Source organism: Muscardinus avellanarius (genome assembly GCF_963383645.1).
Source record: "Muscardinus avellanarius genome assembly, chromosome: 1".
Taxonomy (NCBI): domain Eukaryota; kingdom Metazoa; phylum Chordata; class Mammalia; order Rodentia; family Gliridae; genus Muscardinus; species Muscardinus avellanarius.
Window position 1 is genome coordinate 139748899 of NC_137786.1, and position 23271 is coordinate 139772169.

General features: G+C 46.3%; 1 protein-coding gene across 1 annotated transcript in view; it reads right to left on the reverse strand.

Moving 5' to 3' along the window:
- Window positions 1-23271, reverse strand: part of HTR3B (5-hydroxytryptamine receptor 3B) — a gene marked incomplete at both ends in the record, with an annotated part of 57836 nt that overhangs the window by 4051 nt on the left and 30514 nt on the right. The window contains 8 exons of the mRNA XM_080719930.1: window positions 686-743; window positions 2306-2424; window positions 9065-9256; window positions 9694-9821; window positions 15890-15911; window positions 17907-18138; window positions 18768-18935; window positions 19076-19286. Of these exons, the coding sequence (XP_080576056.1) occupies window positions 686-743; window positions 2306-2424; window positions 9065-9256; window positions 9694-9821; window positions 15890-15911; window positions 17907-18138; window positions 18768-18935; window positions 19076-19286 (1130 nt within the window). The remainder of the gene's footprint in view (window positions 1-685; window positions 744-2305; window positions 2425-9064; window positions 9257-9693; window positions 9822-15889; window positions 15912-17906; window positions 18139-18767; window positions 18936-19075; window positions 19287-23271) is intronic.

Below are 23271 nucleotides of genomic sequence, written 5' to 3' on the forward strand. Positions count from 1 at the left end.
AAAGGCAATACAGCATGCCCTGCCTCGAGTTATGCACACTCCCTCTTCCTCACTACACAGAAATTATAAAAGTCAGCCGGGCATGGTGGTGCACGTTTGTAATCCCCGTGCTTGGGAGGCTGAGACAGGAGGATCGCACGGGTTCGAAGCCAGCCTCAGCTACTTAGTGAGGCTCTCAGCAACTTAGTGAGACCCTGTTTCCAAATAAAATATAAAAAAAGGTCTGGGAGTATAGCCCAGAGGTAGAAAGCCCCTGGGTTCCACTCCCAGTACCACCACCAAAAAAAAAAAAAAAAGAAATTATAAAAATCATAATTCACAGTGCAATCAGCTCTCTGGGTCCTCTTTTATGAAGGCACTAATCCCATTCGTGAGGGCATTGATCTCATGACCTAATCACTCCCAAAGTCCTCACCTCTTAACACAATCACACTGGGGGTTAAGTTTTACCAATGCATGAATCCAGTCTATCATAACACCTGAAGTATCTGACTCTGTGTTCTTGTATCTAAGTTGAGCATAACTGTAATTGTTATGGGTTGTTGTAAGGACTAAATGAGATATCATATATAATGCATGTAGTACAGTGACTGGGACATAGTTATACTCAAGAAATAAAAGGAGTGGAGAGGATTAATAAGTAAATGAAGTAATGGGTCAGGAGCATGCTGGAAGAATTAAATACAACATAACCCCAGAGTGGCTGCCTCTGAGCGGCTTGCCACAGCGGCCCGGGTTGGAGCCTGGAAAGGAGGGCACGGGGAACTGGAAAAGCCACATAATATGTGACCCAAGTGGCCATCGTGTTCCTCGAGGTCACCTTCTTGGCAAGACCTCCTCTGACCACCCTAAGTAGTCAGGCCCCTTACTACTCTCTGTATTCCTTCTCCACCATCAAACATAACTCTGATAAGTATTCACTGGGCAGATGAAAGAATCAATGTCATTAGCAGCAGAGAAGGCAAGCAGTCAGATCTATCTGTGCTCTGTGGTCCCTGTCTCGGTGTGCATCCACTGTGGCCAGGAGGGGCTGGCAGCCCTGCGCCAGGCTCCTTGCCTGTCCCATGGGTCTGGGAACGCACTGACTGGCCAGTCACTGCCCTACTGCCCACTGACTCTGGTCATCTGCTCTCTTGGATGGTGATATGGGGGGGCTCAATGGCCACTGGGTGGTATGTGCAGTGATGTGTTTCTTGGGATGGGGAACACGTTGGCCCCCAAGCTGCCATTATTTAGAGAAAGAAATTCTGCTAGAACACAGGTCTGTAGTCCTGGGCAAGTGGCACACAGAAGGAACATGGGAGGGAGGCAGGAATGGGAGAAATATCCCACGGCAGTGAGACTCCTTGAGAGGATGCAGCCCAGGAGGGCTCTGCTCGCCCACCCTGTGGAGAGGCAAGACCCCCCCCCAGGAGGCCACATGGCCCTCCAGCCCTGGGTGGGGACACTGCCTTGCTCCCCTCTGCATTTATAGGAGCGCAGTCTGTCCCTCCGTCTACAGAAAGACCCTCAACACATCCCAACAGACACCATCCTGCCTCTGTATCAAAGAGGATCCGGAGAGATGCCAAAGGAAACCCTTGGGACTCAAAAGGCATCTGGTTCAGCCACCGCCCCCACCCCCCGTGCCCCAGCACTCAAGTCTCCACAATATCCCAAACATCCCAGCAAAGGACCTTTCAGCCTTTGATGGTGGCTCTGTCCTTTTTGGAGGTGTGTGTGTGTGTGTGTGTGTGTGTGTGTGTGTGTGTGACTGCGATGATTGAACCTAGGGAAGTTCTATCTCTGTGCTGTACCTCCAGCCCTCTTTTTTTTCTTTTCTTTTCTTTACTTTTTTTTTTCATTTTGAAACAAGGCCTCATTAAATTGATAAAAGTCTTACTACTTGCTGAAGCTGTCCTCGAACCTGCAATCCTCCTGTCTCAGCCTCCCAAGTACTGGGATTACAAGTGTAAGCCACCATGCTTGGCATTTATTTATTTATTCATATTTATTTATTGAAACAGGGTCTCATCAAGTTGCTGAAACTAACCTCAAACCTGAAATCCTGCCGTCTTAGCCTCCTATCCCAAGTACTGGGACTACAGGCATATACCACTGCACGTGACTTGGAAAACATGTTCTTAACACTGAGCCCTAAAGCTGTTTCTCTAAAACTTCCTCCACCCAGTATTCTTTGAGACTAATTCCTTTTCAACCTTAAAATTCTTATCTTCTCTTCCTGGGCCCCAACTGCTCAACTCTTTCAGCCCTGAGTGTAGGAACTGGATGGACCCTGGGTGCATGGAGGGCAGACTCTACTCACGTCCATAGCACTGCATCACGGGCCTGGGCCTCACAGGTGCTCGATTGACCCACTGTGGAGACTGGAAGTGAGCAGAGTTGCTCTCAGCAAGGACAAGCGACTGGGGAGTCACACGACTCCTAGCACAGGCAAGAGCTCCAGCTCAGAGGCGTTTCCTGAGCCCCATGCCAGGGGTGGAGCCTTGGTTGCACTCTTCTTCTCTTTGCGCTTTTTTTTTTTTTTTGGTGGTACTGGGGTTCCTGGAAGCCCTTCTACCCCTGGGCTACACTCCCAGACCTATTTTATATTTTTGAAACAGGGTCTCTTACGCCAGCGCGGCTGGCTTCGAACCTGCGCGATCCTCCTGTCTCCGCCTCCCAAGCGCGGGGATTACAAGCATGCGCCACCACGCCCGGCATTCTCTTTGCTTTTTGGATTCAGCTTAAATAGCTGCACAGAGGCCTCTGTTACCTCTAGTCCTTGCCTGTTGTGCTTTCTCCAGGGCTCTGTCCACTCCAGCCTCCCTGGGCTTCTTTCTATTCCTCAGACATACCAGGGGTGCTCACCCACCCAGCCTCTGCTCCAGCTACAAGGACGCCCTCCCCTCCTCCAAGGCTACCTCAATCCTACTTGTACAGTGAGACCTACCTGACTACCCTGTTTGGTACCCTGCCTCATCTACCTGGCACTCTTGTTTTCCTTCCCAGCCCTGCTTTTCTTTTTCCGATTGCCCCATCACCTCCGAACATTCCACATGACTGGATTCTTTTGACTTAGGTTGATTCTTTATTGTCTCCACTGGTGGAATGTTAACTCAGTGAGCACAAACCCCACTTTTTTTTTTCCATCACACAAAACCTCAAATCCTCGAAGACCAAGGTTGGGGGAGAAGGACTCTATAACAGCCCAGTGTTGTTCAGCCCTTCTAACCTCATGTGGCACCTCTGTAGTGTTCCAAGTGAAGCCACTCTCTTCCTCTCCTTATCTGGAACTTTCTACATCTATAACTAACCCCTGTTATGGTTTGGGTACTTGTTTTGGCAATGTAACAATATTCAGAGGTGAAATAATTGAACCAGAACTCTAATCTCATCAGAGGACGAATCCATTGATGGATTAATAATTTGAATGGATTTCCTGGGTGGTAATGTTACTGGGCAGGAAATCCTTTATGTTACCAGGCGGTAATCCATTTTTCGATTCTTGCTTCTTCTGAGAGAAAGAATTCAATCAGAAAGCATGAATAGGGGAATATAAGAGGTTTACTTAGGGAAGTGGGGCCGTTGCAAAAGAAGGCCTTAAGGTTATGTCCCAGAGAAAAAGGGATCTGGAATGGGTTTCTATTTGAAGTGTACAATGGCGTGGGGTTCTTCTTGTAGGAAGCCTTATATTCCCCCCAGGAAACCTTTCCCCCTAGCATTAGCATATGCATTTGCAGAGGCCACTGTCTCTTTTTACACTGTGGCTTAATACATCTGTGCTGTAGGCAGGTAGAATATGGCTGGAAGAAGCACATCACTGGGAGTGTGGCCTTGGGGACTATACCTGTCTGTCTGTCTGTCTGTCTGTCTATCTATCTATCATCTATCTTATCTATCACCTATCACCTCTCTCTCTCTCTCTCTCTCTCTCTCTCTCTCTCTCTCTCTCTCTCTCTCTTCTTTCTCTCTCTCTCTCTCTCTGCTTCCCAGCTACCCTGAGCAGTTTTCTTCTGCCATGCCCTGCTGCCATGATATTTCTGCCTTGAAGCTGGCTGACTGTGGACTGAACTTTGAAACCATGAGCCCAGACAAGCCCTTCCCTCTCTGAATTGTTCTTATCAGGTACTTTGGTTATAGCAATGCAAAAGTAAACTAACACAGACTCTAAAGTATCTTGCTGGCCTGAAGTAGCATCCCTGAGAGGTACAGAGGTACAGTTTTAGAAGACCCTTCATTTAGGACTACTTAAATGCTTGGAACCAGGATAGTTGAGGTCTTCTAAAACTGTATAGTACTTTGCATATCTACTGACATGCTCATATTTGCAAATGTGGTTTCATGCCCACTGAGAGCAGCAGCACTTTCCAAAGCGCATACTCTTGTTTCATGAAGAACCTTTAGAATAGTATAGCTTGATTTGTCATTCCACTGAACAAAAGTTGAACTGACTAGTCGAGAATATTCCTGAATTTCACACATAAACATGGATTGCCACAATTCAGTGTTCTGAGCCTCCAGATTTTTGTTAGGTCATTTGTTCACCACAATAATCCTGCAAGGTAGAATTATCCCCACCTTTCAGATGACAAAGCTGAGGCTCAGTTAATGGAAGGAATCAGTTCAACATGGTGATTAGAAACTGTATGTGATAATCATACATGAGTGCTATGTTCCAAATATTTCGGTTCTCCCCTTTTCAGGACACTTGTAAGGATTGTAATTCCTGGGTTACATGACAGAGAAAACAGGACAGTAAATTGTAAGCAGAAGGCCAATGAAGCCTTCCAGGCCAAGCAAGAATATTCCAAATCTCTTTTCACTATCATGATGACTGCCAAGATGGATGCTGTTCCATCAGTCTAGATCTCAGAGGGAGGACATGGACCAGAGCCAGGGCTGACCTACCTACAGTGAACACACAGCATGACGTCATGAGCCATTGAGATTTGGGGGTCATCGTTACAAAAGGCCTCCTCACCTGTTTCACCTAACCTCATTCAGTGCTGGCTCTGCCACTTTCGAGCTAGGTAGGCTTGGACAAGCCAGCCAGCTTCTCTGGGCTTGGGAGAATGGAGGCACCACACCTAACATGGAGTCTTGGGTAGGATGTGATCAGATCATATGGGTAAGATTCTTTGAGCTGCACCTGTCACAAATAAATGCCCAGGAAATGGAAGTTGTAGTCGTTGTCATTATTACTACAATTATTACAAGAAACTAAGTAAATTGCCCAGAGTTCCCTACTTACAAGTTACTGGCAGAGGATAAGAAGAAGGAAACTGAATGTTTGAGCCACTTTTATATGTCTTACACTGTATACTCAGAGTCTTCATTCTAGGTATTGGATATCATTCTCCCTGGAATGATAGAATAAAGTCAACCTAGTCAAAAACCTTTTTATTTGGAGCTAATTAGGATTGCAATCTGGAAAAACACAGATTCAAGCAATTTTGAAAATGTGCTCTGAGGTTTTATAAAATGGTGGCTGTATTTATAGTTTTAAACCACAAGGGGGTTGGAAATTACATCACTTGTTAAGAATTAAAATTGGCACTGATGAAAGTTAAGCTTCCCTGTAACAAATAGATTTGCTATGTTTTCAGAGTTTGGAGGAAGGGGTGATTGTACAGAAGGTCAGAATTGGTTGACAGTGTTTCATGAGGGGCGGGGGTAGTATCTCTGCACCCCAGTTTGGGGTTCAAAGGAACAGGTGTAGATATATCTGAGATCTAATTAACAATGACCTCCAGACTCCATTTTATGTTATCTTATTTTATTTTTCCGATACTGGGGATTGAACCCAGAGGCATTCTACATCTGAACTATAACCCTAGCCCTATTTTTTATTCTTTATTTTGAAAGAAGGTCTCACTAAATTGTGGAGGGCCTCACTAAGTAACTGAGGCTGGCCGCGAACTTGTGATCCTCTTTTCTCAGCCTCCCAAATACTGCAGTTACAAACATGCACCACCACACGCAGCTCAGACTCCATTTTAAAGTACCTCAATCCAATGCCACCCATTTAAGTTCTTCCCCTTGACATCCCTATTTCACAAATGATTAAACTGAGTCTTGGGGGAGTTATTTAACTCGTACAGTGTCATGAAGCCATTGAATGGTGGAGCTATTTATTATTTATTTTGGTGGTACTGGGGTTCCTGGAAGCCCTTCTCCCTCTGAGCTGCACTTCCAGACCTATTTTATTTTTGGAAACAGGGTCTCTTAAGTGAACGCGGCTGACTTCGAACCTGCGCGATCCTCCTGTCTCTGCCTCCCAAGCGTGGGGATTACAAGCGTGCGCCACCACACCCGGCTAGGATTTTAATTTAGGCCTTTATGACTCTCTCTCCATCATTTTCTTTATCTCCCTTGAAGGAGAATTGCCCCAGCCGGAGGCATATAATCCCCTCCCAAACCCCTGCCTCCTCCTGCCATCCTCTAGCTCAGCTTGTGAAGGGCTCCAAATTCCAGTTCTCTTAACACATTCTGATTTGACCTGCAGCATCCCAGCTCGGCCTCCGACGCCTTGCCCTGTTCTTCTGCCCCTCTCCCCCTCGGCCTGGTCAGGAGAGCAGTTGGGGTTCTCAGGATTGTAGCCTGAGGCAATGTACATATCTTCACATTTGAGCAGGGGCCTCTTTCCCAGCAGATTATGGGAATCATAATCCTTGCATTTGCAGCTTCTGCACCCTCAGGAGTTCACCTGACGCCTCCCCATCCCCCTGAAACAGGAAGGGCCTCATCGCCTCTTTTCAGGTAAAAGTACTAAAGATACAATATGTTAAAGCAGATAATTCTGAGGTCAAACTCAACTGTTTCACTCATTCATTGCGTAATGGTAGGCAAGTTTCTTAACTTTTCTGGGTCTCAGTCTCTATACTTGTAAATTTACCCTTCTGTGTTTGGTTATCATGAGAACTCAATTAGAAACAATGTGAAAAGTCCTCATAGAATGCCTGGGGTGCAGTGTGTCCTGTAGGTAGGAGCTATCAGCAGTCAGCATCATTATCATCAGCCTCATCATTAGCTTGAGTGTAGTCTCCCAACCTCATCTGCCAGTGAGAGCGCTGATTCCTCTCAAACTTTGAGTTATTGTAACACACACACACACACACACACACACGCGCGCGCGCGCGCGCGCGCGCATATTCTACTGCCCAAAGCAGCAGATCAAGGGACCCCAGACCTATTGAGCCACAATGACCAGCCTGGGCTCTGCCCAGTGTCCTTGAGACAAACCCAGGGTGGCGGGTAAATGGCTGGAGGTGGCTGGAGGGGGAGGGAGAGACAGCATGGACAAGCATCCAGGAGGGTCCACAGGGAGCCCTCAGACCAGAGTACATCCCAAAGCCATCTCCTGCAGCCCTGAGACTGAGCCTCATAAAACCTAATGGGTGCTTGAAACATCACCATAGAGGAGTCTGGGAGCTGGGGAGAGCTTTCATTCCTCCCAGGGAACAGGGCAGAGACACAGTGGCGGGGAGAACAGGCCACTGAACAGCCTGGGGGACCTGGCAGGAAGATGGAGCCACGGCTCTGTTATAGAATGCTATTATAGGATGGTGATCTCTTCCTCGGTCCTTGCTTCCTAAGAGAATGGCCTCAAATGGAAGGCACAAATAAGGGCGCCTAAGAGGTTCATTGAGGAAGACAGAATACTGTTTAAGAGAAGGCCATGAATAAGGGGTTACATTCCAGAGAGAAGGTCTGGAATGGGCTGCTTCCTGGAATGGAAAAATGGCCATGAGTCTCCCACAGGGTGAGCTTTATTCAGTCTGGAAAACTTTACCTCATGTATGTGCATTTGAGGAGGTCACTATCTCTTTCTGCAACCAAAGCGTGGTCCCCTGCACTGTTCTCACCATGTTGGAAACTTTCCCATGGTGCCCAAGTGAACCTTGGTGGGGTTGGGGAGTTATGCACATAGTGAGTTTAGCCTCCTGATAGCCCTGCGGTTCTCTAGCCATAGCTAGATGAGAGTCTGGATTTCCGCTCATGAGGGCCTGTTTAGCTTTCCTTCTCAGGTCCATTCCAGTCTTGCCCTGACTTGCTCATTTCTATCTAGCAGCCCAACAGCTCTAGGTGGTGGCGACTCCTCTTAGCACCGGCTGGGAGACAGGGACGGGACCATGGCAGCAGCACAGCCTACCCTGTGACCAGGTCCTCCCTCACTTCCCAGCATGGGTGCTTAGGTGGCAGCCAGAGGCTTCACCCATTGCAGCCAGGCTGGCTGCCTTTCAGGGAAATGGGGGTGGGTGTTCCTTCAGCCAGAACTCTATGTCCTGCTCTTTGCCCAGCTTTTTACCCGATGCTGGAGACATAGAAGGATGAATGGCATGTGGTCCTCCAGTCTCAGGCCTACCTCCATGGGTGTACTGCTCCTCCAAGCTCCCAGGAGAAGGGAGGGGTCCAATGAATAGGGTTCCATCTCAGAGGCCAGGCTCCTGCCAGCAGGAGAGGGAATCCAGACTGAGAACCAGAGAGAGCCATGCTTCTGTGGACAAGAAGGCCCAAGGGTTTGCCCAGAGCACTGAGTAGGCTCTGGGAGAAGGAGGTAACTGATGTCATGTGCTGGCGGCCTCATTCTTTGGTAAAGAGGGTGTTTGCTGTCAGGGGAAGGGGTCGGTGGAAGGGGCCTCTTTCCCCTCATTGGCGCGCTCCTTGGATGGCACACAGAGCCATCTCCGCCATCTGCCCACAGCCTATAATTGAACCGCCCAGCTGCACTGGGTGCTTGACTGCTCTGATTGTGGGGAGGGGAGATTACTGAGTGGAGTGCAGTGATTGGCAGGTGCCTGCGGGCCCAGCTGCCCTGGTCAGACCGGACTCAATGCGAGGCTGAACCCTATCCCTTCTCGCTTCCCAGAGTCCCCAGTATCACCCTTTGCCTTCATTGTCCCTTAGATCTCCAGCTTCTCCAATGGCAATGTGCACATGAATAAGCAAATTTAATGTGCAAATTATTCCCCCTGGGGAGTGGTTAAAATTCAAATTCAGACAGTAAGTCTGGGAGGCCTGAGCATCTGCATTTCTAGTGCATTCCCAGGTGATACTGATGCTGAGAATCCAGGCACCTCACTCTGGGCAGCAGACCTTGGGGTACAAAGCTTTCTCACATGTATCACCTCCCTGGCTGGCAGAAAAGCACAGAAGCAAGGTGAAGAAGAACCATCGCTCCAGTCTCAGTGTCTCTACTGCAAGGCACTGTGCTCTGCAATTAACAAGTCTTATCTCATTCAGTTCTCGTGTTGCCTTGGCAAAAGAGCTCTTCCTAGAATATACAAATGAAAAACAAACAAACAAACTGAGGTTCTGAGATAGTTATGTAATTTAACCCAGAATCACAAACCTAATAAGTGGTAAGGTTGAAAATCAAACTCACATATTCTAATGCTGAACTCTTCCTCTATTCACCTATAAAATTGACAAATATGAGACGCTGTAAGAAGTAAAGGCCAGCTGGGCATGGTGGTGCACACCTGTAATCCCAGTACTTGGGAAACTGAAACGGGAGGATCTCAGGTTCCAGGCCAGCCTCAGCAATGTAACAAGGCCCTTGGCAACTTATTGAGACCCTGTTTCAAAATAAAAAAATAAAATAAAATAGGGCTGGAGGTATAGCTTGGAAGTAGAATGCTCTGGGGTTCAATCCTCAGTACCACACACACACAAAAAAAGGTCAAAGGTGCAAGCTCTGGATCAGAGTACGCCTGAGTATGGCCCACGTGTCCAAGAGCATGGGATTTGGGTTTAGGATCTGAATTCTTGTTGACATCCTTTGCACCTGGAATGTCTCCTAAAGGCCCGTGTGTTAAAGGCACGGTCTCCACTTGGTGCTATTGGGAGGTGGTGGAAACTCTAAGAAGGAGGACTAGCGGGAGGTCTTCAGGTCACTGGGAGTGCGCCCTTGAGAAGGGTAGTGGGACTTAGTCCATCCCTCTTCATCTCTTGTCTGCTGGCCACAAGATTGAATAGGTTTGCTCCATCACCCGCTGCTGCCATGAAGTGCTGCCCCCAACAGAGGCCTAAAGCAATGTGTCCACCCGACATGGACTGTGAGCCAAAGCAAATCTCTACTGTCCACAAGTTGATCGTCTTAGGTATTTACTATGGTAGTGGAAAGATAGGACAGGAGGCCTTGTCATTGGCAGTGATCTAGGGCAACTTAACCTAACTCCTCTGCATCTCAGGCTTTTTAACTGTAAAATGGCAAATAACTAGAGTTACAATTAAGTAGATGCATATACAATACATATCCTCATATTCTATATAATCCTCATAATAACCTTAGTATTACAATAACCCTGGTGTTATCTATCGTCTGTCTATCCTCTATCTTTCTGCCTAATGTATACCCTAGAAATACAGTAGTGAGCAAAAAATAAACTCCCCGATCATATGTATTAAGGACTAGACCACCCAGGGGCAATCAACCACTGAGCTATACTCCCAGCGCTTTCTATTTTTTTATTTTGAAACAGAATCTTGCTAAGTTGTGGAGAGTCTTGCTAAGTTGCTTGGGCCAGCCTCAAACCTGCGATTCTCCTATCTTAGCCTCCTAAGTACTAGGATTACAGGTGTACACCACTGCACCTGGCTCTCCTGCTCTCTTGGGGCTGACATTCTAATAGTCCTAGAATCATACCACTCAGGACACTCAGCAGTGTTTGGCACGTGGCAAAACCCTCTGTAAATGTCACCCCTGACCATCCTCACTGGCCCTCTCTTGCTTTTGGTAGACATCCCTAATTCACTACAGAGTTCTTTCTTACCAAGCCCATCCATGGGCCCCAAATCCGTCTCAAGATAGCACTCCAGGCAACACTCGCAAGCCAGCAGGTTTGCACCCAGGAAATCTGTCAGGTCTGTGTGGCTATGTTGCAATGGAACTCAAACCTGAGATTCTGACCCCCAAACCTGTGTTCTTTCTGACACCACTTGTGCTAGATTAGAAGCTTCTTGAGGCCAGAAGCTGTGAGCATCTCATTCAAGTAGTGCTCTTCTGGCTGGGGCCCAGGTCTTTGACACATAGACACTCAGGTTACTAACAGGCTGAGTGAATGAGTGTCTTGCCTGGGTGTTGGCCTTCCTCACAAGTCACATGTCTGCCCAACACTCTCCCCTTTAGTCATTCCTTTGAGTTTTGTTGTCAGGTAGCTAGTTAAAGATTAGCAGATAGGGTAGGATGGGGTGACCCTGAAGTAGAGGAATGAGAAGGCTAAGCCCCCTGCAGAGTCTCTTAGAAGTGTGTGTGTGTGTGTGTGTGTGTGTGTGTGTGTGTGTGTGTGTGGTATTAGGGAGGGAACCCGCATTCTACCTCTGAGCTACACCCCCAGCCCTATTTGTTATCCTTTGTTTTGAAACAGGGCCTTACTGCGTTGCAAAGGGCCTCAACAAGTAGCTGAGGCTGTCTGCAAACACAGATCCTCCCGTCTCCGCCTTCCAAATGCTGGGATTACAAGGATGTGCCACCACGCCTGACTTCAGAGCCTCAGTTAGAACCCTCTCCCCACGGAGACAGTGCAGTCACTAAGGTGTGATGTGGGGAAAGACAATCAACCACCCCAAGAGGAAGGAGATGTCCAGTTGGAATATTCCATGATGTTTTTGACCCCAGAAAGTGGCTGTTCAGAAACTTTTCTCTGGAAATAAACCCCTCCTTTTCTTTTCTTTTTCTTTTCCTTTACTTGCTTTTTTTTTTTTTTTTTTGGCATTGGGGATTGAATCCAGGGGCATTCTATCTCTAAGCCACACCCTAAGCCCTACTTTTTATTCTTTATTTTGAAACAGGGTCTCAGTAAGTTGCAGAGGGCCTCACTAAGTAGCTGAGGCTGGCCCTGAACCTGTGATCCTCCTGTCTCAGCCTCACAACTACTGGGATTACAAGTGTGTGCCACATCGCCCAGCTTCTCCTTTTTCTTTTATCATGGTTTTACATGATGCCATAACTTCTCTAAATAAATCTCTTATATCCCTCCCCTTTCCACCAAAGTACCCTGGAAAAGAAAACAAATGACTGTGTACCTCTGACATTCTCAGAAAGGCCTGTATTAACTATGTCTTTTATTTTATGTGTTCTGATGTTTTGATACCTACGGTCCCACTAATCCTGGAGAGACTGCTTCTCCCAGGATTAGCCAACTCCTAGGGCTAGTAAACAGCTTGTCTGCAAGCATATTTTTCAAATAGAAGCCAACTGGTCCAGCGCCTTTATTGGTTCTCATACTTCAGGCCACTATCTACCTCCCCTACTCACCCCAGGGCCAGGTACCAGACAACTAGATATAATCTCTATTCCCTAGGGCCACTGAAATTATTCAAAGTAGCCAATCCTAACCCTGTTTACTAGGCTTTCCCTATTCCTTCCGACAGAAACCATTGTCAAAACTGTGGCCCACAGTCTGTCCTTCTTTTTCCAACACCTGAGATCAAGCTCTGCATTTCCTGGTGTTACACTACCCCTCCTCACCAGGATGTGGTATGGCTCAGGTCCTCCAGCCCCCATACTTGCAAACCATAATAAACTCTTTTTTGGCAATCATCTCCTGATCTGTTGGCATTACTTCACCTCAAACTTTCTTTTAATACATCGTATTTATGTACGTATGTATGTACGTATGTATGTACGTATGTATGTATGTATTTATGTATGTACGTATATTATGTATGTATGCATGTATATGTATGTATGTATGTATATGTATGCATGAATTTATTCATTTATTTATTTTGTAGTACTAGGGATTGAACCCAGGTGCATTCTACCTCTGAGCTACACCCCCAGCCCTATTTTTTTTAAATAGGGTCTTACTAGGTTAATGAGAGTCCCACTACTTGCTGAGGCTGTCCTGGAACCTGTGATCCTCCTATCTCAGCCTCCAAAGTACTAAGATTTCAGATATGGGTTACCACACTCAGACAATGCACTGTCTTTTAAAGCAAAGACAGAATCAAAGATCCTCTTCCATCCCATGAAGCCTAAAGTTTTGCCTTTAGTCTAAATTTTTACTTTTTCACCAAAATATGTCAGTGGTTATTTTCACAGGAAATTAAGCAATTGTCCTAACGGCACACTGTGGAGAAAAACTAATGCTGTAGAAGAGGAGCCAGGTTCTTTCTTCCTGGGGCTTTGCGCGTGCCTGGTGCACTGCGGAGTCCCTCCAGGGACCGTGCACCCCAGATTGAAAGCTTGGCACCAGTTTGCTTTACTAATTTGTGCTTGATTATAGATGAAATGGCCGTGTAGGAATTGGCACAGGAGGAAGGAATTTCGTCAGTGTTGTGTGCAGGGTACAGGAGGGCAGCTCTGGGAAGAAAGGACTCAGCGGTGAGGGCGATAGAGGGGCCTGGGGTAGATGTGGGTGAGGGAAAGAAATGACAAAGAGGAAACTTGGGCAAACTTCAGCTCTTGCACAAGATGGTCAAATTCAGTCTCAGTGCTCAAACGGCCAGAAAGATGGGTGCAGGGAAGAGAGGGAAGCTGGACCAGGATAGGGGGCCAAGAAGCCAGGACTGGACAGGGAGGTGGGGAGAAAAGAACTGCCAGCAGCTCTGTATGCCCTCACCCTCTGCCTGTACCTCTCCAAAGAGGGCAAGCAGGTGACCAGGGGCAAGAGCTGATCAAGGGCATGGGGCCTGGCCCGGTGACATCCGGGAGGGCTGATAACCCCACTAGGCTTGTGGGGGTCCCAGGTCTTCAGAACTCAGCACTAGACTGAGGGAGAGCAAGGGGCTCCCTCCCCCTCAGACCCGGAGTCTGTTGCCTGCCACGCAGCCCGCCCACCTCCCAGCAGTGCCTTTCAGCCCCTGCAGAAAGCCTGCTGCAATTCTTGCTTTATGGCCTCTGCCAAATGAAGCACAAACTTAACTACATCACCTCCCCGACAGGACAGAGGTAGGGGTGGCCTGCTGGGCTTCTTCAGCCCCCTAATCTAATCACTGGTGTGGGTCATTTCAATTACGGACACCGGAGTGCGCTGGGGAGCGCGGCTGCTCATAAAAGCTTCCGTGCTGCTGCTCAGTGAATTATGAAGCTCTCGCTGTCTGCAGGTAAATAACTCAGGGCTGAGCAGTTCCAGCCACTAAGATGGAATCCGAGCTGAGGAACAGGGCAGGGTAGACTGAGCTGGACAGGGAGGTGACAAGAGATGGGGCCTGAGGTACAGACGAGGGCTACAGGGAGGGAAGCCCTAGGGTCCCAGAAGAAACTGGGAACTGGGCTGACTACTCAGGGATTGGTGGAGAAACTTTTAAAACCAGACCTGAAATTTTGCAGAAGACTCTGAGCCACAGAATAGGGTAAAATGTGAACTCCATCCACTTCTACTAACTTTGCCTTTGGTGTGTAATGGATCTCTGAGAAGCAGGAGGGTGTGGGGAGCTTTGAGGCTGAGCTAAAAACTAACCATCTAAACTCGCCACTGGCTCCACTCATGACCACACCCTGCTTTGCTTTCTGGTCTTACCTAAAATCAGGCTGAGATTTGCTGTGCCTGAGAGATTTAAGAGCTGAGAGGCTCAGCTTCCTTTACCACGCTGGGGCCAGTGCAGAGGATGGTTGGGTATCTTGGGAGGAAAGGAAGATGCCCATTGCCTGTTATTTGCAATTCAGAAGTCTGCAGAGGCTCCAGGAGGTCATCGGGGCAGCACCTCAATGTTATCTTGAGACATTATGATGATGTGAAGGCTACCCGGCAAGCCGGAGACTGTGCATGACCATCTCTGTATTCTAAACATCGCAGAAGTCCCCAGAACTGGAGGTGTGATTTCTTGATGAGTGCTCAAACTACCTGAGACTCTGGGAAAGATCAGATGGTAGGAGTGGTCAGAGCCAGGAGAATCTCAAGTTTGGTTCAATTTTTTTCCTCTATGAAATGAGAATCGTGAAGTCTATAAACATTTGAAGGGGCTGAGCTAAAGCTTCTCTGTAAGTAAGGGCTACTGGCACATTGTATTCCTTCCACAGCAGAGAGCACTGTTCCATGAGGTCCATGGGGTCATATGTTTTGCTTTGTTTTGGGATACTGGGGATTAAACCCACAGACATTCTACTACTTATATACACCCTCAGCCTTATTTAATTTACTTTATTTTGTTGAGGTTGGCCTTGAACCTGTGATCCTCTTGTCTCAGCCTCCCAAGTACTGGGATTATAGGCATGAGCCACCACCCCCAGAAGTCATCCTTGAAGCTGAAATCCTGACCTGGGGCTTAGAATAAGTTCCTAGCTGCCAGGTGAGATCAAGGCCACTTGGCACTAGACCATGGGAGTCTACTCAGTAGCCAGGGTCCCCTGCCGAAGGGTTGGTTCTTAGAGGCTGGCATCAAGAAGCTGGGCTGTGGTCACTGGTGATGGAGCACAGGTAAGCTGCATAGGCAGTGAATGGGAATCCCTTTGGGATCCCCCACCACTCAAGCTCCTCTGCAAGGAGGCTCTCAGTGGTCTCAGACATTGACCTCTGGATACTCTAATAAAGGTCCTAGTGGGGGGAACCAGGGCCCACAGTGGGATTCTGATAGAGGTAGTTAGAAATCAGACACCGTACCAAAGACTCGAGACTAGAATCCATCTGTTGATAGCAAGCAGGTCTTAGGTTTATTTTGTGATAGTATTATTTATTTCTCAAATGCTTTTAAATACATTGCTTTGTTTTGATCCCATAACTCTGTGACATGGATAGAATAAATATTAGCAGCCCCCCCCCTTAATTTCCAATAAGTGAAGTTGAAGTCTGAGAAGTTAAGTTCAAGATATCCTAGGTAGATGCTGACGGAACTAGGACCAGAATCAGATTTTCTGACTGACTCTGAACCTGGTGTTTTCTCCAACACGCAGTTAGGAAGGAGGAAGATGCCGGGGTGTTGTGTTTCCTGCAGGCCTTTCCCTCCTTCCCTCCTCTATTACCTGAGTGCGGGAGCAGAGAGAGCTGGAATCGACACAAAAACTATAGAGCACATCAAGGCAAAGGAGACCAGCAGTAGAAAACAGGAAGTGGAGCCAGGCATGGTGGTGCATGCCGGGAATCCCAGTACTTGGGAGACTGAGATGGGAGGATTGCAGGTTCAAGGCCAGCCTCAGCAACTTAGTGAGGACCTCAGCAACTTACTGAGACCCTGTTTCAAAATAAAAAGGGCTGGAGGTATAGCTTAGAGGTAGAATCCTCCTGGGTTCAACCCCCAGTGCCAAAAAGAAAAGAAAAAGAAAGAAAGTAAACAAAAAAAAAGAAAGAACAAAAGAAAGAAAAGAAAGGAGGAAGTGCAGAAGGAAACAGGTGGAGCTTTGCATGGACACTTCCTGTTCACAAACTTCTTACGCTCCTCATTCCATTAACAGCAGCAGTGGAATTTCATGGACAATTGGCGTTGAGCACTAACTGGGAGGTAATGAGAGAGGGAGGATGCAGGTAAAGGCTGTTTGAATTTAAATTCTTTTTCTTTGGGGGGACGGAGGGGGGCAGATTTTTTTAAGGCAATTTTAGTGCCACAAAAAGTTCCTAGCAAACAGTCTTTGGACTTTTGTGTCCTCTGCTAGCAGCATTAGGGCTGATGACTGTCTCGCAGCCTACTGCGTCTTTCTGCTCACCAGCCTCCTAAAGACACCCCGGATGAGAGCTAGAGGGATGCTAAGGGACTGCGTGTCTGACCTTGGGGAGATTCACCCATTAGACTTAGGAAAACACACCAAGTTGCGGTTCACAGACAGCCTCGGCTACTTAGTGAGGTTCTCCACAACTTAGTGAGACCCTGTTTCAAAATAAAGAATAAAAAATAGGGCAGGGGGTATAGCTCAGAGGTCGAATACCCCTGGGTTCCATCCCCAGACCCTCAAAAAAAAAAAAAAAGAATGCTCTGTGAATGTTGAATGTGCACGCCTGTAATCACAGCACATGAGAGGCTGAGATAGGAGTATGGCAGTTCAAAGTCAGCCTCAGCAACTTAGTGAAACCCTGTTTCAAAGTAAAGAATAAAGTAGGGCTGGAGGTATATCTCAGACGCAGGAGGCCCCTGGGTTCAATCCCCAGGTAACACACACACACACACACAGAATGAAATATTATCTAGTGTGTCTAACATAATGCCTATGACTTAGTCAACACTCTGTAAAGATCTTACTGAATGAAAGGCAATAAATGACCAAGGCAGAGCTGGGAGATCGTGCGATCTTATACTTTTAAAATTAGTTTAGCCGCATGTAGTGACACACTCCTGTAATCCCAGTGCTTGGGAGACTGAGACAAGAGGATTGCAGGTTCGAGGCCAGCCTCAGCAATTTAGCAAGACCCTGTTTCAAAATAAAAAATGAAGAGGGCTGGAAATGTAGCTCCAAGGTAGAATACCCCTGGGTTTAATCCTCAGGACCAGCCCCCACAAAAATATAAAAAAAAGCAAAACAAAGCACTATTTAAACATATGTATGTATAGCTGGGCGTGGTGGCGCACGCTTGTAATCCCCGCGCTTGGGAGGCAGAGACAGGAGGATCGCACAGATTCGAAGCCAGCCGCGTGAGCTGGCTTAGGAGACCCTGTTTCCAAATAAAAATGTTAAAGTAGGTCTGGGAGTGTAGCCCGGAGGTAGAAGGGCTTCCAGGGACCCCAGTACCACCAAAAAAATTAAAAATAAAAAAAATTTTAAAAATAAACATATGTATGTGCATGTATATGCCTGAAAATTTTCTGGAAAAATTGCTATGGTGGTTCCTGGGGAGGGAAGGCTTACTTGTTATGCATACCTTGTTCAGTTTATACATTTTCATCATGAACCTGGTATCCCTAGGCCCTCCTGTAGTCACAGGATGTGTGCATCTGAACTCAGTGAAACAAGACATCGTTCCTCCCCCTTCATTCTTCCCTCAAAAAACATCTTCTGCTGTCCCTCAGTGCTATGACGTCTCACTGAGTGAGACCAGCAATCCAGTCTTCACCAGCCACTCCACAGTGCCCAGAGAGAGCACAGGGTGATGGCATAGAGCCCCAGCATGACCAGGTAGCTTCGGAAGAGCAGCTGGTCAAAGCGGTACAGCCCCGCCAGCCACTCGGCCTCCCGTCGATGCACCTGGCCCTGGGTTTGGAGGTGGTTGTTGATGGATTGAACCTGGGACCAGACTTCCTTCAAAGTCCCTGGCTGGGCCGGGTGTTCTTGACAGACTGGGGACTCTGAGTAATAGAAGAAAACAGTCTGAGTGAGCCAGGGGCTACCAAGGCCCACTTGAAATTTCTCTTGAAGCTGATAGCCTCATATTTTAGGGAAGGTTGTGGGCAAAACTAGGCAGTGGGTGAGTTGAGGTTGGGGATTCCTACCCTACCTGCTCTGGGGAGATTGTGGCACAGTTGTATAAGAAGGGTATGTGTATACTGAATCCACCTAAGAGATTTTCTGGGCTAGGGACCAGCTCAAGTTGACTCAATTAGAACTTTAGGGGCTGGTATGGCTCTTATACTTTCTCACTTAAGCGATTGTAACCCAAATATATACAATACAATATCTCCTCCTCCTCCTCCTCCCCCTCCTCCCCCTTCCTCTTCCTCCTCCTTCTCCTCCTCCTCCTTCACAGTGTTTGCATGCCAGAACTTTGCTGTTCTGGAATCAGTGATTCAGTCACTGTAGGTAATTGGTTGAAACTTGAAGAGTAAACAATCTAAGGGTGACTGACGACCTGATCTTCAAGCTAAAATGACCTCCAACAGGAGGGGCCCTTCTCGAAAAGGAAGTAGAAACCGCAGTGCGGGAACTGAGAAGTGGGTGTTTCGATTCTGTACACAGTCTGACATGTGGGATTACAAACCTGGCGCCCCAGCACACTGGGCCCTGGGGGCCATTCCGGACCCACAGGCATCAGTATTCCCTTGAAGGCACAAGAGGGATCCTTCCTCATTGTGGAGAAACTTGACCAGCAGGATGGACTTGAATAAGCTGAGAACCAAGAAGGCCATGCAGACTGTGAAGAAGACCCCTGGAGAAGTCACCAGAGAAGAGAAAGGTGGGGTTAGCTGCAGGCTCCGGAGCCTCTCCTCCCTCCCATCTGAAAGGCAACATCAGATCTTTGACGGGGGTAGGGTAAGACACGGATCACGTGACCCCTGGGCTGCTCACCGATCAGAGAGGCGTTCCCTGTGCTCCTGGGCACCTCGTTAGACATATTGACCCTGAAGACAGTGTAGCCCACCAGCACACTGGTCTTGAACATGATCCTCGTGCGGCAGTTGGGCGGCAGGTAGAAGCTCCCCAGGTCCACGAGCATCAGGAAGATGCTGGGAATCAGCAAGCTCACGACATGGGTCAGTGGGCGCCTGCGGATCACCACCTGGCCAGGGACAAGGGAGCTCCTTGGACAAATCCATACCCAGAAACGGGCCAGTTAAATCCAACATTTTTGCAAACTGTGAAAAGGCTACGTAGTTTATCTTAGAAGTATGTGTGAGGTTATTTTGTGGTTTAGGAATGAAGGAAAAATCCTTTAAGCTTTTACATGAAATTAATATTAATATTGTTGATAGTTTATAAGGAGACACGGCATTTATTTCCCCATTTGCTATGTGCCAGACATTGTGCTATTTTATAACTTAATTACATTCTATCTTCACAACATTAGAGTCTGATTATTATCACCATTTTACAAACAAGGAGAGTAAGGTTTCTTGACAGATTTTGAGTGGCTTGTCCAAATTCACATAATTGCTGAGAAATTGTCTTAAAACCTTCCTTCTCTTAGACCACTTATGCAATATTATGTATTATTATTATTATTATTATTATTATTATTACTATTACTATTATTATTAGGTACTGAGGATTGAACCTAGGAGGATTCTACCTCCAAGCTACACCCCAGCCCCATTTTTCCCTCTTATTAAGTTGCTGAGGGTCTCACTAAGTTGCTGAGGCTAGCCTTGAACCTGTGATCCTCCTCAGCCTCCCAACTGCTAGAATTACAGGTGTGTACCACTTTGCCAAGGTTCATGGCTTATTTTCAGTTTAGTCTAGCTCCCTACTTGGAATGTGAGCTTCTTAGCACCTGGGGATCTATCAGCAACTGGCCAGTAACAAATAGAACAAGAAAATAGGGACATTTCAAATAGTCTCAATAAAGAGAATATTTGCGCTTCCGGGAAGATGGCGACCGAGAAAAGCGGGGCTTAAGAGCCCTGCTAACAACCAATTTCCATTACCACAAAACCAGCGCCTTTCATAGCCAGAAAACACCATCAACAGAAAAACAAAAAAACCACCAGGCTCCAGAGAGAAAGCTGACTGAGAACAGAGCTCAGGGCCACAGAGGAGACACACGCGCCCTAGGACGCGGCAGCAGCGCCATACTGCCGGCGGCAGCGGCGAACTCATCGGATGGCTACAGCAAGCCGAGGTGAGCCGCTGCGGAACAGCCAGGCGGGATCTTTCGGCGCAGAGAGGATTTAAAGCTCCCAGTGGCTGAGCTCAGCCCACGCTGCAGGGATTCAGAGTGGAAATAAAAACCAGAGAAGAAAAAATACGCCAGCCTCATGGCCGAGGGCGTGGCCGCGGCGCCATATTGCCACCGGCGGCGGCAGCAGCAGTGAATTCGCCGAATCCAGCACAGCTACATCTGCGTACTCAAGAACAGTGAGTCAAATTGTGGGCCACAGAGGAGAAATCCCAGTACTGTACCTCACTGAGGTACTCACTGTACCCAGTGAGGGAGTGGTGGTGGCAGAGATACCACACCATAGGAGAACGTGCAACCTGGCACCCCCCATAGTTTAAAGCAGCCTCTATTGACTCCCTGGGTCAGAGACTCTGTGATAAAACCCAGTAAAGGAGTAGTGAGGTCTGAGATACTACTGACTCGAGATCCAGAACACCTTAAGTGAAGTTATAGTGACCCAAGGGAAGAACCCAGAGAAGGCACAAACATCCGAAATCATGGGAAAGAGGAATAATACTGGAGCAATGAATGCCGCCCACAACCCCACAACATCAGAACCTGATAAAACAGAAAATCAGAGATTTCTAGAAGATCAAATCAGGAAAATAACTGTAGAAATAATAGAGGTGCTTCGAAAAGAACTCAGAGAGAGCCAAAAAGAGATAAAGGATGCAATTAATGAAGTAAAGGCCTCAATTCAAAGCACAAACAACCGATTAGACCACATGGAGAACAGAATCTCGCTCTTAGAAGATGAGCAATCCAAAAATGAACGCATGGTTTCTAATCTCGGAAAAAATATCCGACAGCAGGAATCTGACATTGAAGAAATATGGGCCCATCTTAAGAGAGCTAACCTAAGAATAATTGGAATAGAGGAGGGAAAAGAAAGTGATACCAAAGGGATCAACAATCTCTTCAAGGATGTAATAGCAGAAAATTTTCCAAACGTAAAGCAAGAGGTTGATACACAGGTCCAGGAAACTTATAGAACTCCCTTTAGACAGGATCGGAGAAGAGGATCCCCACGCCACATAATTGTCAAAATGACCAATGTGGAAGCCAAGCAGAGAATCTTAAAGGCAACAAAAACAAAGGGCCAAGTGACATTCAGAGGCAAACCAATTAGAATCACTCCAGACTTCCCAAACCAAGTCATGAGAGCCAGAAGGGCTTGGAGTAACATATTCCAAACTCTGAAAGAAAACAACTTCCAGCCAAAAATTTCCTATCCAGCAAAACTTTCTATCAAATTAGATGGAGAAATAAGAAGCTTCCATGAAAAACAGAAACTGAAGGAATTTATGTCTTCAAAACCAGCGCTAGAGAAAATACTCAAAGAGATTAACTACAAAGAAGAAATAGGTAACACTCACCAGAACCAGAGAAACAAGATTTTCCATCCAACAGACAACTAAGATTGGTTATCTGTGGAGATTCATTATTTATGTTAGTCTTTTACCTATCTCTAAATTGTATTGTTTGCCTTTATTGTTGTTAATTTTTAGGATTTCTAGTTAGAATATTAATATACCTTCAGATATAGCATTTGGAAATATTTTATCCAATTCTATTAGTAACTTTTAACTCTGTTTACATTGTCTTTGGATATACAATATTTTTTTTTATTTTTTAGGGAGTTTGTATATTCTTCTGTTTCCTGTGCCATTGAAATCATATCCAAGAAATCACTGCCAATTTCAATGTTGTGAGGTTTTATGACCCAGATTTTCTTCTAAAAGTTTATAGTCTTAAGATTTATATTTAGGTCTTTTATCTATTTTGAGTTAATACTTGTATATGGGATTAGGTAAGGGTCCAATTTTATTCTTTTCCATGTAATTATTATTTTTCAACAATATTTATTTAAAAGATTATTATTTCCACCACCAAATGTTCGTGGAAACCTTGTCAAAAATAACTTGACAATATAGGGAAGAATTTAGCTCTAGGCTTGTATTTAACTCCAATGGTTTATATATCTGCCTTTAGAACAGTACTACACTGTTTCAATTATTGTAGCTTTATATGGTTTGAAATCAGAAAATATATATCTGCTAGCTTTGTTCTTTTTCAAGATCGTTTTGGGTATCTAGAATTCATATTCCATATTAGGATAGATTTTTTTCTGAAAAATGAATATATAAATATATGATAGTTTCACCAAAAAAACAGAAAAAAATATGCTCTGGTAAGAAAGAAAGCAAAAAGTAATATTGAAATGTTATCTTTAAATCATCAAAAGCTTGGCATCAGACAAATGAAACTGTTATGTGAGATTATCATTTTTAATTTTGGATAAATTGCTATAATACTAGATGTCAACCACTAAGCCAAGCATGGGAAGGAGGGATGGGGAGGGAATGGGGTGGGGATCGGGTGGGGGCTGACTGGGCGATGTGTGCATGTATGTCTACAAAAGTTTGTATCCCACTATGATGTATGAATACAGTGCACCAATAAAATAAAAAAATAAATTAAAAAAAAAAAAGAGAATATTTGCAAGGCAAGGGCAGGGTATAAAGAAACCACAAAAAGGCCGGGCATGGTGCCTCATGCCTGTAATCCCAGTATTTGGGAGGCTAAGACAGGAGTATTGCAAGTTCGAGGCCAGCCTCAGGTACTTAGTGAGGCCCTCTGCAACTTGGTGAGACTCTGTTTCAAAATAAAGAACCTGCCAGGCGTGGTGGCGCACGCTTGTAATCCCCGCGCTTGGGAGGCAGAAACAGGAGGATCGTGCAGGTTCGAAGCCAGCCACGCATGCTGGCTTAGGAGATCCTGTTTCCAAATAAAAATGTAAAAATAGGTCTGGGAGTGTGGCCCGGAGGTAGAAGGGCTTCCAAAAACCCCAGTACCACCAAAAAAAAAAAAAAAAAAAAAAAGAACC